Genomic DNA, 15437 nt, shown 5'->3' on the forward strand with positions numbered 1-15437 from the left:
CCGGAATCCCAGAACACTCCCTTCGCTTTTTTTTATCGTTGGAGGTTCGAGTCCACCTCTATCTAAGATAATGTCGGCCCAAAAGACAAATGCTCAGCAGCAAATATTATTTTACGGAGTAATGGAATTTCAGTATCACTCAATATGGGACTGAACTTTTAGCATAGTAAGTGAATATTCTCAAGGGTTAGGGGAAGGTCAGCTCTACCTTCACGAGCTTCAGCAAGATCACAGGGTATCACAGGCGCGCGGCAAGCAACCGCTAATCAAAGAATTGCCGGCCAGACCCCGGCAACACTTTACCGCACCGCGTCATAGCCACATTGGTTTTCAGAACATCACTTGCACTTTGACAAGGCCGACATGAGGCTAGGTTTGTCTGGCCGCTTGCCCGAGTTCATGCGGCCCCAAGCGCTGACGGCCTGATAGCAGGCCAACAGAAACAGGTGGGGGCAAATGGCACGGCATCACGACATCGTTCCGCCTCAGAACCCGGTGTTGCTATTCAGAGAATTTCGTGCTAGATGTATAAATATGTTGGATATTCCTTGAGCTGGTCTATCGTATTCAAGCTATCAATTCCAATTCTCAGCCCAAATCTTTAAAAATACCAGGACGTATTACATTTCTCACCCATTTGGTCCCATTACTGTATACATTACTTTCATCCCATATATTTTATTTCACAATCACGATGGCTCGATACTTTGGTCAGGCCTCTCCAACCGAGCTCAGAGATCTTGAACGTAACGCTGTAAATGCCAACGATGAGCAGATGGCAACAGCTGCCGCTATGCTTCAGAAAGCGTTCGATGGTTAGACATACTACGCTTGGTTTGGTGGTTGGGCTCTCAAGCTCCGAGGATCTAGTCGCGAGACCAAAGACCTCGACCTTCTAGTATTGGCAACCGACGTTCGTCAAGTCAGGGCGATCCTAACCCCATATACCTGGTAAGTGTCGCCGTTTCCGTTTATTCGCTGTCACCCGGGCCCGGGAGAGGATAGATCCCTAAGTAGTCTTGCTTCCTGTGGTAGACTAACACAAGGCTCCAGGGCAATTATTTCCTACTATGAGATCATGGGTAGCATCCAAGAAAGGATGTTTGTGGACATTGGGGAAAATGGCCAGCTTGTTGGAGTGGACGTTGTTCTCTCAGGTAAGAGAAGGAAGCATATTGTGTGTGCTACTGGTGGCAACTAACTGATCTCACCCATTAGGTCAACTCGGTACCCCGATATTAGGAGAAGAAGACTCTCTTGAACTCATCACGCCTCAATTCCAAACACCTCAAGGAAACGAGGTTCCAGTCATTTTCTTGACTTGGCAGGTCGAAGGAAAGCTCAAAACATGGATCTCAAGAAAGAAGCGATCAGACTATCTAGACCTTGTGTTTCTGTTCCGGGAATATGGCAACGAAATCCGAAATTGGAGCGAGCATCTGTCAAAGGACTGGCGTCGAGAGTTTTACGAGGTATACAAGATTGAAAGTGACAAGAAGGCTCGCAAGGAAATGAAGAGCTACCTTCAACTAGACTAGGCATGGGTTTCAGCTCGCTGTCTCATCTGAACAGACACTTGCAATATGGGCTCGCTACCATGTGTTGGGCGATGTGGAGGAGGGAAAGGTTGAAGGGGAAGACATGACTGTGGCTGAGAGTATAGAGCAAGATGCAGTTGGCTATAAGTACCACGACCGAGAGTATTTTACCAAGGCTTCCTCGTCCTACATGGAACATAAGAACAGCGCGGATGGACATTGAAGTTCTTGAGATAATAATTTGGGTGATAGAGAGGATGTGAGTGGGAACAAAGTTTCTGATGTAGGCTAGATACTCGACGAAGACTACAGAGCCATACTGCCAGAGTTACCACGCAGTAGTGGGAAAAAGAAAGACAAAAAACTAGGACGTGATGGCCATCACAGGACTCGAACATAGAGTCACAAACAACTGTAGGAAACGAAGGGTGGATCCGGGATTCCGGACTCCCGCTACACCAAGAGGTTCATCTTGTAAGTTTTTAGCTACTTCGTTAAAAGCTACTGTTCCAATTTGGTATGTAAAGAAGGTTCCAGGTTGATGCTTGTATGTATGTTGTCTGGTCAAAATGGTTATTGCTGCCTGGGTTGTGCAGGCAGCAGCCGAGGCGCAGCACAAGTGGCAACCAACATCATTGGATGGACAGGTCGAAAGGCCTCATCATAATTCGATTTTAGAACTTCATTTGCGTGCCTTTGCTTCTCTCAATGATTAAGAAGAGGCCTCTATTGAAATGGTAGTTGACTCTGGCCCGGGTCGTCTGGCCATGGCTCAGGGGTCGGTCATCCGACGCAGGACAGCACACGATCGCCGACACCACCACCTGAGACACGACGACTTCACAGCATGACACCGCAACAAAATAGAAGATCAAATGGATGAAATGGTGTGTTGAAGTGGCCTTGATTGAACTCCTTGTTCTATCTATAGACAAGTGTCTATTCAGATGGGATAGCAAGCTGAGCCCCTGGCTTACGCCAAGAGTATTCTTTACTCGATTATAAAAGCCCTGCAATTATTTAAGGCCAAAAATCACAGTATCAGTGTCGAAAAAAAGAGGCGGGCTCCGAACACAGGCAAAAAGACAAGGAGTGGGTAGCGGGAGAGAGAGTTTTTAGGAGCGGATTTTAGGATTCATAGGTTCTAGGACGTATACCACTACACCACTCCTTGTCGAAAGGGATACATTAATTCTAATATTTAACAATCTACCCTGGCCGACTTGCGAGTTGCGTTCAAGCGAGCGAGCCCGCCACTTACACAGCACCACGCGACTTACCAGGTCTAGCCACCAAGACTACCAAACAATACCCCTGAGTTCACTACATTGTCACATGGAACCTATGCGTCGGCTTACAAGGGGAGCTCAAGCCTGGAAACAAGCTATAGCAAAAAGAAATAATAACATTAGAGAAAGAAGGTGCATGGAGCAAAGAGCAAGAAAGGGAAAAATAAAAAAAAGAAGAGAAGAAGAACTTGGTAGAAGTGGTAAATGCGAAGAGTGGTACAGGTTCGGAGGGAGGGTCGGGGGATTCGAAGCAGAGGGAGGATTCGTAGGAAAGGGCCTCGAACGAAGGTTCGTTGGCTCGGAGGATGCCACTGTACCACTCGTCGCTGGGGGTATAGAGAGTGATTTTGGCATACAAGGGTATGTCCTCTGGTCTGGGACACAAGACCCCAGTGCTGGTAGGCTGTCGTTCTAGGCGGGGCAAAGCATGCCTCTGCCTAACTGAACTATGACCCTCCTCCTTGCCCCCTTTTCTGACTTGGCCTCATATTGAAGCTGCCCTGAAGGCCTTTACGTCAAGAGCCAAAGTTTGAAGTTGTCCTTCTCATTGCATCCTCAAGTCGCCCCTAAGTCGTGCCTTCGTCCAAACGAGGCTGAGTAGACATATACCTTTTTTCACAACGTGCTTGTAACAACCCTCTTTCAAAACCATGTATTCAACTAGCCATTATGGAAATGGACGGGCAAAAAGGAAGAAAATAACTGAGTATCGTTCAACTTGAGCAAAAAACGAGGAGCGGCGTAGTGGGAGAAGGAATTGTAGGAGCGGATTCAAGAGTTTTTAGGTTCTTAGGTTATAGGAGCGGATACCACTACACCACTCCTCGCCGAAGGATATAGATGTGATTTTGACATAAAAGGTGTAGAGTCGGGGACTGGTGCTACTCAGCAGCCAAATGCAAGACATCATGCACCAGTGAGGGCAAGGAGGATATTGCCCATCTGTGTTAATTGTCTGTTTGTGATGGGCCGAAAGCTTCTCTTGTCCTTTCACCTTTTATCACATGTGCTTTCCAGAGGGAAAAAGGAAATGTCATGGGAGACACTCGAAGTCGTGACTTTGGCAAAAAACAAAGAGCGGGATCCAGTGGGTTGAGAGAGTTTATAGAGGAGAGTATGAAGATTTTAGGTTAATAGGATGCGGATTCCCACTAGACCACAAGCTCTTTGCTGAAAACAATATCAGTGGTTTTGGTATATAAGGGGTAGGCGGCCACGTCGTGCTGGATGGCGTGCCATACGTTAATCATCGATACAGCGCCTATATCAATGGCATGAGTGTTCTTGGAGGTGGGACATGATCGTGTTCTGAACCGTGATGGTAAAAGGAGGATTTGATCGCTGAGGGTGAGGCCTGCAGATGGGATCATCATCAAGCACTGGTCTGCCAAAGGTGCGAAGCGGAGGACCAAAAAAGGGGGCTCCTTGTAGAGGAGGATTCGAAGTCGAGAGCCATGACAAAAAACGAGGAGTGGGTAGTGGGATGAGAGAAGTTTTAGGTGCGGAAGAGAGACTTTAGGTTTAGTAGGCAACGTATTCCCACTACACCACTCCTCGCCGAGGGTAAACAGAGTGATTTTGGTATATAAGGGGTAGGCAGCAGCTCCCTCTTGAGTGTCACAACGCCACAACAAGCACGAGCGGGACTCCCAGCAGGAGGAGCAAGCATGAAGGTTGTACTGGACTGCTGCCTTATACCCACACCGACCTTAACAGTCTGACTTGACCTCCATCTCCTTTAATCTTAACATCCTTAGACCATCTGGCAATGTAGAGCAAGATAGGACGAAGCCCATTTTCGGCCAAACCGAGAGGTGTGTATCGTTAGCTCTATTTGCGGCCAGCATAAACAGACCATGTTCATCGCAATTTTGAATCGCCGTTTGGGATGTCGTGGAATAAAAAGAGGTTGAGTCGGTTGCTTGTTGAAGAAGTGTTGAAGTCCTGAACGGCAAAAATCGAAGAGTAGCCTAGTGGGTAAAGAGATTTTAGGTGCGGACTGAGAAGGTTTATAGGTTATAGGATAGATACCACTAGACCACTCTTTAATACAGATAGTAGAGTGATTTTAATATATAAAGGGTAAGGTATAGTATACTACCCTTATTACCAGGTTAAATAGTAGCGCTAGATAGGGATATTTAAGAGAGAAAAAGGTTAAATTAAAGTTAATAGTATTATAAAATAGAAAGGATTATTAAATCTTAAAAAGTAAAAATAAAGATATTATATATTACCTTAAATATATAAATTAATAAAAATTAAAAAGTAGCCTAATAGGTAAAGAATTTTTAAGTGCAGAATAAAAAGAGTTTATAGGTTTTAAGATATATACCACTAGACCACTCCTCGATAAGGGTAATAGAGTGGTTTTGGTATATAAGGGCAAGGGACAAGGGGCCATATGCTGTCAAGTCCCGAGGCCAGCACCAAACGAAGTGACCAAACTCATGGCAGAAAGGCCAAGTCCGTACTCTCATTTGTCAAACACGGCAAATTCGTGAGAAGCAAAAAGATACAGAAGACCTAGTATGTTGCCTCGAACGTACGAACCGGCAAAATGAAGAGTGGCCTAGTGGGAGACTGTTTTTAGGTGCAGTATGAAGAGGGTTTTATAGGTTTTAGGTACGTTACCACTAGACCACTCTTCGTCGGTATAGAGAGTGTTTTTGGTATATAAGGAGTAGGCGTCCCATGGTCTGTGCAAGGTCCCCAGGCAGCTGCGGTCAGCATTGTGTCGAAGTAAGGCGGATCTTTCGCCACCTTGTGACTTTCCCCAGCCTAGAGCTCTCTTTATGTGGCAGACTTCGTCGTCAGATAGGTAGGCTTAGGCAATTGTGTGGGTAGTTGGTATGCTGCCTCAGCGGTGCTTATAGTAACTTGCATCACACTCCTTACTCAAGACAGCTGCAGCAAGCAAAGCTATCAAGCGAGTCGAAGAAAGCCATTCCAGTTTGGCCGTTCTTGGGGGAATGTCGTCGTGTTTTTGCACCGCAAAAAAGAACAATGCCAAGAGTCATTCGAACTCATGGACGGCAAAAGTGAAGAGTGGCCTAGTAGGAGACTGTTTTTTAGGTGCGGTTTGAAGAGAGTGTATAGGTTTTAGGTGCGGTACCACTAGACCACTCTTCGTCAGGGATAACTGTGCTTTTGGTATATAAGGGGTAGGTGTCGAGTGGCCCCATCTAAAGCTCGGTGCCCCCTCGTCAAACAGGGCGATGGCATATAAAAAGAAAGTCTGATTCGATGTTCCTGCAATCTGAGAACGTTCTTATACGGTTATATCGCAAAAAGAATGACATTAAATGTCATTCACTCAAGATCGACAAAAACGAAGGGAGGCTCGGTAGGATGAGGATTCGTAGGGCTGGATTCTGGACAAGATTCGTGGGTACGGAGATTCGTAGGTTGTAGGAAGGGTATCGCTAGTTCACGGTTCGGTGAAGGATAGTGAGTGATTTGACATATAGGGGGTAGATGTCGACTGTCTCTATCGGAGCTTTGTGACCCCTGTGCCAAACAAAGTAACCAATACAAAAGAAAAGTTGAAGTCCATATCGCTGCAATCCAGCGATCGTTCTCGTATTGTGAAGTCGCACAAAAAAAAGAATGCCATCGACTCTCGTTCGAACTCGTGAACGGCAAAATGAAGAGTGACCCAGCGGGAGAAGGATTTTTAGGGGCGGATTTTAGAGATTTTAGGTAAGATTCTAGGATCTAGGACAGATACCGCTAGGCCACTCTTCGGAAGTGTGGTGAGTGCTTTTGGTATATAAGGTGTAAGGACGGAGGGACCGTACTGCCAGCGCTGCAATGGCGAGGCGATTGAGGCCACCTGACCAGACTCCTCCAGGCAACCACCCTCAAGTGATCGAGCACTGAACAAGACCCAACACTGCCCCAAGGGTACTCTTGCGCAATGTGAGTGGAATCAGGAATAACCATACATCATCAACAATGTCATGGTCTTCGTACACTCCGTGGCATTTGGTATGGACTGGCTGTCATATACCCCTGAATCGATATCTTCGTCACCCAAAACTATTGTTCAGTCGTTGACAAGCGAAAAAAGAAATACCGTGTTGAGATTATCGTGTTTTGGTATGATCCGGCAAAAACGAAGAGTGGTGCAGTGAGAGAAGGAATTGTAGGAGTGGAGTTTAGAGATTTTAGGTTATGATCTTAGGATCTAGGACGGATACCACTGTCCCACTCTTCGCCGACAATAATAGAGTAGTTTTGGTATATAGGGGGTAGACCTCCACGTCCCGTTTAACGCCAGATCACCCAAAGAATCGACCAACAGATCGGACCGGCTTGCAAAGTGCCTCATGTCTGCCTACCATCAAGCTCTCCGCAAAGGCTCAAGCGTACCCGCCAAACAATCTCGCCTCCTGCCTGCATGGAGCATCACGGCTTCGTTTCAATGGCACTTATTGACAGGTCACGGAGTTCCACCATATGTCTGTTGTCCAAACGAAAGTCGTCGATGTTGTGAGACGTCGTAAATGCTTGTTCATGTTCATCCCTGCGTTCGAGCGCCGTAAAGCCTGCAGGGAAATAAGAAGAAAAGGAGTCGACTGAAAAGATCGAGATGCCAAAAAGGAAGTCGAAGCAAATGGCAAAAGCGAAGAATGGTGTAGTGGGTGAGAATGGTCTTAGGAGCGGATTTTTAGAGATTTTAGGTGACCTTAGGAGTTTAGGACGTATACCACTACACCACTCTTCGCATTGGTATAGATAGAGATTTTGGTATATAAAGGTAAACTCCCAGGAGCCCCTCTCACACTCTGAGTACGTGTCGTACTCCAAACATGTCGCTGGGTTCGAATATGCTGAAAACTGGTTGAACAAATCCGTGGGAAAAGGGAGGACTTGGAATAATCTCATAAGAATGAAGTTAAGTCCAACAGCAAAAAGCGAAGAGTGGTGTAGCGGGAGAATGGTCTTAGGAGCGGATTTTTAGAGATATTAGGTGACCTTAGGAGTTTAGGAGCGTATACCGCTACACTACTCTTCGCATCGGTATAGAGAGCGATTTTGGTACATAAAGGTAACCCCCTCCATTGTACGTATCGTCGTGGCATGGCCTCGCTGCGTTCGAACGTCGTCAAAAGTTGACCAGATAAGTCCGCGAAAAAAGGGATCAGATGTCCAGACCAGAAGAACAAAAAGTTGAGTTGAATGGCGAAAGCCGAAGAGTGGTGTAGTGGCAGAAAGATCATAGGAGCGGATTTTATAGATTTTAGGTGATCATAGGAGATTTAGGAGCGTATACCACTACACCACTCTTCGGTATGGGTATTGGGCGGTTTTTGGTATATAAAAGTAGGCATGGTCGTCTCGTGGAGGGCGCAAGGTGCAGTGGGCGAGGTTCGTGGGTGAAGCGTGAACGAAGAAGGTTTCCGTGCGTTCGGAGCGGGCGAATGAGAGAGGTCGCGACAGCGTGAGTTTAGTCAGTATGACTCTTCGGGATAAATCATTAAAAGCGTATTCGGTTTCTCGAGGCTTCCATGGTCACTTGATCACAGACACAGCCCAAAATAATATTCGTCGTGTTCGTCGTCGCAGCATTTCGTCGTGAATTTGCAGGTTGAAGTTGTCATGATGAACCCCACCTCAAACAATAATTTACAGACGTCAGAAGTCGGAGCTTTCTTTTTTCCGGCCACCACCATTAGTCTCTGAGCTTCCTGGAGCTTCCTTGGCGGCAGCCCACTACTAGCGCGAGTACGTAGACGTCATCGCCTTAAGCCAACTGTCCCATCGTCAAAAACGCGACCAAGGCCAATCTGGCGCCACTTCTTGCAAACCTTCTGCCTCTCTCCAAGCCTGTCATTGACCTCTCCTAATGCTTTGGCTCTCTTGAGACTTACTCTAAGCTTGTTTATAATGGTTACTACCCGACGTGCTGCGAGGGCGGCTGCTGAAGCGAACGATACAGTTATGGATTCTCCCTCAAGATCGACTTCGACACCTCGCTCGTCTCCTTTCCTGCCGACACCTCTAGAGAGAGCTGGGCTTGTAATATTCCCAGCTCTCTTGATCTTCGGAACCATCTTCTCCATAATCTCGCCGCAGACACGCGCCGCGCCGTACGATCCTATCGCGCAGTCGCATTTCCAAGATCCCAGCGTGTCTCCGAGCTACTTCGCGCGCAAGTCCAATCTTTTCAACGTTCTCTTTGTCAAGCGAGGCTGGGCATGGATCACTGTTGCATTCTTTGTCTTCACTTTCAGCCATCCTAGCACCACTGACACCGGACGACGTGTTCGCGCGAGTCTACGATGGGTTGCTGTAACAACACTGTGGTTCCTCGTGACGCAGTGGTGTTTTGGGCCTGCTCTGATCGACCGTGGTTTCCGATGGACAGGTGGGCGCTGCGAGCTCGCTCGAAGAGAGGTTGAATTTGGCTCCGATACTGTTGGTGATAAGGTCACAGCAGTAGCCTGTAAAGCTGCCGGTGGTAAATGGAAGGGAGGTCATGACATATCGGGCCACGTCTTCCTCCTGACACTGGGTACTGCGTTTCTCATGCAGGAGGTCGGTTGGGCTGTGTTGAGATGGTCTGGCAAACGAAACGAGGAGCGATGCGTCGTTATGACCGACGGAGCGCTCAAGAGCGCTAATGTCGAATCTGATACATCTCTGGGCGAAGGTTCCGAGCGACCTGCCTTAGGTCTCGGTGGCAAGTTCGCCGTGGGTGTCATGGGATTGAGTGCTTGGATGCTACTCATGACGGCTATTTACTTCCACACATGGTTCGAGAAGGTGAGCAAAGCCCGAGTAGTCTTTCAAGATGTAGTTGCTAACGACTCCCAGTTTACTGGACTCTTGACCGCGGTGACGGCCTTTTACATTGTGTATATTGTGCCTCGCTTTGTACCTGCTGTTAGACAGGTCATTGGTCTTCCTGGTATATAGTAAGAGACAGGGTGTGATGAGTTATGAGTGATGCAGGTGGAGTACGTAGATGTAAGATAGAACGAATTGCATAATCCCCCTGTAGTAGCATCAACCGGCTCTTTACAGGTTTGTTTCATGTTGTCTCGTAGCACTATACTTGATCAACGACAGATGAACTACTCCAGACCTATCGACTAATATCAATTGTGATGTCATACTATAGTATTGTCATATGTAGGCAGATGCTCTAGCTGCATGACTGGCTATTTATCTCCTTCGTCGAGCAGAGGACTTCGTCTTCTTGAACCCATCCTTAATCTCATCCAAAAGCCCATCAACCGTCAAAACATCCACAGCAACACCAGCGAGACCCTTCGCCACCATAAGTGTCTTCTCGAAAGCAGGCTTGCTTCCCGCTGCGACCTCGAAGGGCGCAGTGTGAGGGCCACTCTTTGGAACCGTGCCATTAGCAAAGGTGATCTGAAACATTGGGCTGATAGCTGGGAAGTCCTGGCTGATATTGCCTTGGTCAGTTGAACCACCGGGCTCTCGCATCTTGTCGACATCAGCATCGGGGAGGTTACCGCCAAGCTCCTCGAACCAACGTGTGTATGATGCAGCGAGGCCATCATTATTGTTCATGTTGGCGTAGCCGTATGGTCGTGTTGTGAAGTTCATCTTTGCGCCTGTGCCGAGAGCACCAGCCTTAAAGCAGTTGTACACACGGTCTGAGAGCTCTTCGAGTTGTTCCTCATTGGCGGCGCGAAGCTGGTAGCTTCCTGATGCATCGGCAGGAATAACGTTGATACGAGTTCCTGCTGAGTGGATGATTCCATGGACACGATCTGTTGTGCGCATCTGCTGGCGCATATAGGACAGAGCACTGTTGGCGAGGAGAAGTGCGTCTTGTGCATTGATGCCTTCCCATGGCCCGGCCGCAGCATGAGCCTCACGACCTGTGTACTCAACATCGACACGATCTGTTGACTGGGCCAGCATGTACGGTGTGTCGGGGCCGTTACTGGGGTGTGAGATCAGAGAGATGTCAATCTTGGCGTCCTTGAAGACACCAGCTTCGAGCATCTTGACCTTTCCACCAAGAGATTCTTCAGCTGGTGTACCAAAGAGAATGACCTTGCCACCAAGCTTCTCCTTGCGCATGACCTCAGCGGTTGCAAGAGCGCCACCTAGCGATGCTGTCGCAATCAAATTATGGCCACAGGCATGTCCCAGTCCTTCCAGCGCATCGTACTCGGCATTGAAGCTCACGACAGGACCATCACCTGAGCCATCAAACACGGCCATAAAAGCAGTGTCGATTCCACCGACTGTATCGGTCACGTTCCATCCATTCTGCTTCTTCATGAACGACGTGAGAAGTTTGTGAGCTTTGAACTCTTTATATCCAAGCTCAGGATTGTCGTGGATGTTCTTGTTGATTGACCAGAGCTCCTTATCGAGTGAGTCGACGTAGTCTGAGACTGCGTCTGTGTATGGACTTGTAGCATTCTTCGTTTGGCGTGCTTCAAGGGTGGTTTGAAGTGATGATGCTGGGGTTGCGAGGAGTGCGAGGCCGAACGCAAAGGCTGCGAGGCCTCTGACATGATCTAGACAGACCATTATAATGTCTTATTCTTCGATATGTAACGAGATCAATTGGAGTCGATGTTGGGATTTTATTACCGTACTCCAAACTAAGTATCACGAAACCTGGACGATGTGTAACAGACTCGCCGTCGCATTGCGGACATGGCAATCGCCCGAACTTATAAGCCACGGCCGTTCTGATCTCCAATACAACTCACTTAGGCGAACCATGATTGCCTGCATCCTCGTTATCACTTCTTTTGGCAGTATCTCAATCGCTCCTCAGTCTAGGACCTAGAATTGTTGCCCGAGACTCCACCTCGCAAATCCCCCGCCCAAGACGTTCTACAGTTACCTTCCTAACTGGGGTATCAATTAAGCAAATCTTTAGAGTTATCATTTAGCTGAACCTGGGTCGTATCCTCACCCCGCTTCGTGGGTCTCTTATTCCCTGCGATGAGTTCGTCTATGTAACCATAATCTTGATATCGATAGCCGATGCGGCACCGACCAAGCATCAGATTGCCGGGATGAAGATTGCAAGCTTCCGAAGGTTTGAGAAATTGATATGGTGTTCTCCATAAGTTCTCCATTACCGTGGCCTAAAGCCGGCCAGCATCCGCGGCAATATTGACCGCCGTTTGTCGACAAAGTCGGGTTTGTGTCAGAGGCCTGTATATATCCTCATCGGAGGAGTATTACGTATCACGGTCCATTCAAAAGAGGACCCAGTATCTTACACTATGAGTTGAGCTCTGAAGTGAAAAGGTAGAGGTAGTTAACATTTATTCTAGTCACTAAGTAGGTAGTTAACATTCATTCTAGTCACTAAGTAGGTAGTTATGCCCATCAAGTAGCTATTCGATGGGATCTCTAAACAAATTCCAGATACCAAAGTAGATCGAAGGCGGTCAGTCGTTATAGCACCCAGGATTCATGATAGTTGCCTAGAAACGGTGATACAGCGTCTATTTCAGATGGACTCTTGGTGATATATGAGATGCAAAGACTCGACAATTAGAGCTGTTCACACCTTTGGATCTTTAATAGGCAGATCTGCGCCCAATGGGTCGTCGGTGGAATCTTCGTCTGAGATGCCTGGCATATTTGGGAATGGCTCTCCTGGCGCTGGGCAAGATATGGGGTAAGGTCTCTCAGAGGAAACGCATGCATGTAACTCCCAGTCGTCCCAGTATTCTTCATCGATAGTTGCAACGGGAAAGACATAGGTGTCAGCCTCTACACTCATACCATTCTCCAAGAAAACCGTGATAGACATGACAACTCGCTGAGGACTGTTGTAATGATATTCCTGCCGTTTCTCTAGGGTTTCACAGATCAAAAGAAGGCCCGGTATCTCTTTGGGGCCAGGAGGCTGTGATGGAGAAGGATTGATAGCACTCCCTTTGTATGGCAAGACTGAGAAGACTGTGACAGGCTTTATCATGGAAGAGATATAGTCTGTGTTAGAGAAGGAGCCGGTCAGCTTGACAGAGAGAAGTCTGATGTGGTACTCGTCATTCCCGCGGATGAAAACGGGTTTGATTGGTACAGAGGCCATGTTGAAGACCAGAAGCAGTTGCCGGAAGCGTTAGAGTCGAAGAGACGAGAAGTGTTGGATATAGGCTTGAGGATAGTGAAGAGGAGAGAGGCTGTGCTGGAGACCAGGAGTCAAAATTATTGCGGTGAGATACCAAGACAAATTTATACTCAATAGTATTGTAAGTAAATTCTTTCTTGTGGGAGATAATCATTCAATGTCGAGGCCATGCCCATATTAGCCTTGTGTATGCAATGCCTCTTTGATCAATCAAAGCCTCAAAGGCGTGTGGTCTGTTGCAGCCAAAGGGTTGGAACTAGTTGACTAGCCAAGAAAGACAATAGCATCACAAAGAGAACTTCAAAAGGACTTTTTTTGAATTGAATAAAATTGAATTACGGGACGAAGAGTAGAGTTGACTATCGGAACCTCTGGACGAATCACATCTAACAATCATCATCGCCAACTTTATCATCTACCTTGACAAGAATCTTTCCCCTAGCATGAAGCCCACCGAGCTTCCTATAAGCTTCCTTGGTCTCCTCAAATGGCCAGATACTGTCTTTGACCAGTTTTATATCGCCACGGCCCAACATATCCGCGACAGCCTGACGATCATCAAGTGTAGGGCTCATCATAGATGTACCCAACCATCTCCGTCCAACACCACCGAGCCATGGTGATACTGGCCACCATTCGTTGAGCTTCATCTGCAGCACAGCACGGAGGAAGTCCGGAACGAAGAAGGTGGGTGGCTTGATACCGACGGAGGAATAGTTGCCTCCGGGTACGAGATAGGATGGTGAGGCGAGATATAGAGCTTGATGACCTAGGGTGTCGATGATGGTATTGAAAGGTTCTGACGAGAATCTTTCGGCGAGGTGTTTAGAAAGCTGGTCATGTTGCGTATAGTCAATAACCTGCGAAGCGAGTTAGTTGGCGTTTCATTTCATAAAGGGCTTAACTGACCTCATCTGCACCAAGACTCTTGACCAACTCGACATTCTTGCCGCTGCATATACCAACGACATATCCTCCAGGTCCTACAACCTTTCGGAGCATCTGCACCGCCAGAGAGCCGATTCCGCCACTTGCTGCATTGACTAAAACACGATCGCCTGCCTCTGCACCGGACTCGTCCACAAGCTGTCGTGCTGTCAAGCCGGGTAGTAAGCAACCAGCTCCATCAGCAAGGCTCACGCCCTCTGGTTTCTTCACAGCATATCTAGCTGGAATTCTAACATATTCAGCTAAAGCACCTGTTCCCGTAGGCAGAGTATGGCTGGCTGGCAACATAGCAAGAATCTTGTCACCCTTATTGAATCTCTTCGACTGTACCGATCCAGACTCAGCATCAGGATGCCATACATCGATCACAGTGCCTGAGAAGTCCATCTCAGGAACACAAGTTGGCTTTCGAATGAATGGCGGAACGAGAGTCATCTGGAATATGGCACCTGGATTCAAGCCTGCAAAGGCCACTTTGACAACAATCCATTCTTCTGGGTTCGGCACATCTTTTGGCAGGGGAAGAGGAGGTGGTAAGGTTGGAATTGTCTGACTTGTAAGACTGAGGACGTCCCATGGTAGACCTCGCTCTGAAAATACCCAGGCTCTTGAATCTGTCATTTTGAGGTGTTGTTGATGAGGGGTTTGTGATACTGGACGATGAGTATTGTGGCGGTTAAGCCAAGCTATGTTGGGCTTTCAGCCGCACTTGTTAGTTCAAAGTGTAAGCTGTCACTCAAGCTCGACCAGTCGGCATGATTCCTTTGCCAAGTCTTTGCTACATCTTCACATAAGACGGGGTATTGACGTCCGATAATAACTTTGGCGCATAAAAGCTTTGTCGCTGTGTGAAAGGAATACTTAGCAGTCACTTAGTGTGGAGATTTGACAATTGATATAACGCAATAGAATGGTCAAAAAAGTAAATTAAATACAGACACGAAATTAAAAGAACCATGATGCTGTTTTCAACACATGACATTGAAGCAGCGAGTTGATGTTGGGATGGCTACCCTAGATGGCGGACCCTGATTGCGATCTGTCCTATTTGCACAAATGAAAGACATCCGGATAGATTATGCATACTCCTGAAACATAATCTGAGTAGTGAAATATACACCGTATGCCCACTGCTAGTTGGGAATTAGTTCGGGACAACATATCTGGGGCTTGATTGCAGCTAGCTCATTGGAGCGTTGGCGTAATTTGGACCTCAAATTGCATGGGGTCAACAATCCAATTTGCCACAAAAGGAGAAGCGAGATAACAACAACAAACAAATTCCGCCAGCCCTGATATCGTTGAAAGCAGAACAGACCCCCTCGTGTTTGACCCCTCTATCAGAAATGCGCTGTACCTCCCGTAATACGGTAGCCTAGAACCAAATAAACCCCTAAACACCTATCAATCAATCTCCACAGCGCAGAAAATACGGCTGCCTTCAGCGGCAACCCTGCTGTAAGACCCAGCAACCACAGCAACCAAAAGACCACTTTTCAGCAAAAACGACAGCGCACAATTATTCAGTTATCCGGCACAAATGAAATTAGCTTATTCCATATCAGCAAA

General features: G+C 47.3%; 5 protein-coding genes; 2 read left to right on the forward strand and 3 right to left on the reverse strand.

The window, feature by feature from the left end:
- Positions 1 to 694: 694 nt before the first annotated feature.
- FFUJ_03383 (uncharacterized protein) lies at positions 695 to 1761 on the forward strand (the record flags this gene model as incomplete). XM_023575224.1 has 5 exons in its annotated part: positions 695 to 815; positions 900 to 951; positions 1054 to 1157; positions 1219 to 1472; positions 1573 to 1761. 5 exons carry the CDS (start codon positions 695 to 697, stop codon positions 1759 to 1761), a joined length of 720 nt encoding a protein of 239 aa, XP_023428441.1.
- Positions 1762 to 8719: 6958 nt separating this feature from the next.
- On the forward strand, positions 8720 to 9751 carry FFUJ_03384 (related to SCS3 Inositol phospholipid synthesis protein; the record flags this gene model as incomplete). XM_023575225.1 has 2 exons in its annotated part: positions 8720 to 9598; positions 9650 to 9751. 2 exons carry the CDS (start codon positions 8720 to 8722, stop codon positions 9749 to 9751), a joined length of 981 nt encoding a protein of 326 aa, XP_023428442.1.
- Positions 9752 to 10000: 249 nt separating this feature from the next.
- FFUJ_03385 (related to amidohydrolase AmhX) lies at positions 10001 to 11353 on the reverse strand (the record flags this gene model as incomplete). Its single annotated transcript, XM_023575226.1, has 1 exon — positions 10001 to 11353. One exon carries the CDS (start codon positions 11351 to 11353, stop codon positions 10001 to 10003), a length of 1353 nt encoding a protein of 450 aa, XP_023428443.1.
- A 994-nt stretch (positions 11354 to 12347) lies between these two features.
- Positions 12348 to 12881, reverse strand: FFUJ_03386 (uncharacterized protein; the record flags this gene model as incomplete). The annotated part of the gene is made up of 1 exon (XM_023575227.1): positions 12348 to 12881. The coding sequence occupies one exon, from the start codon at positions 12879 to 12881 to the stop codon at positions 12348 to 12350; it is 534 nt and encodes a 177-aa protein (XP_023428444.1).
- A 425-nt stretch (positions 12882 to 13306) lies between these two features.
- FFUJ_03387 (uncharacterized protein) lies at positions 13307 to 14489 on the reverse strand (the record flags this gene model as incomplete). XM_023575230.1 has 2 exons in its annotated part: positions 13307 to 13780; positions 13830 to 14489. The coding sequence occupies 2 exons, from the start codon at positions 14487 to 14489 to the stop codon at positions 13307 to 13309; spliced, it is 1134 nt and encodes a 377-aa protein (XP_023428445.1).
- Positions 14490 to 15437: the final 948 nt, after the last annotated feature.

Source organism: Fusarium fujikuroi, chromosome FFUJ_chr03 (genome assembly GCF_900079805.1).
Source record: "Fusarium fujikuroi IMI 58289 draft genome, chromosome FFUJ_chr03".
NCBI lineage: Eukaryota > Fungi > Ascomycota > Sordariomycetes > Hypocreales > Nectriaceae > Fusarium > Fusarium fujikuroi.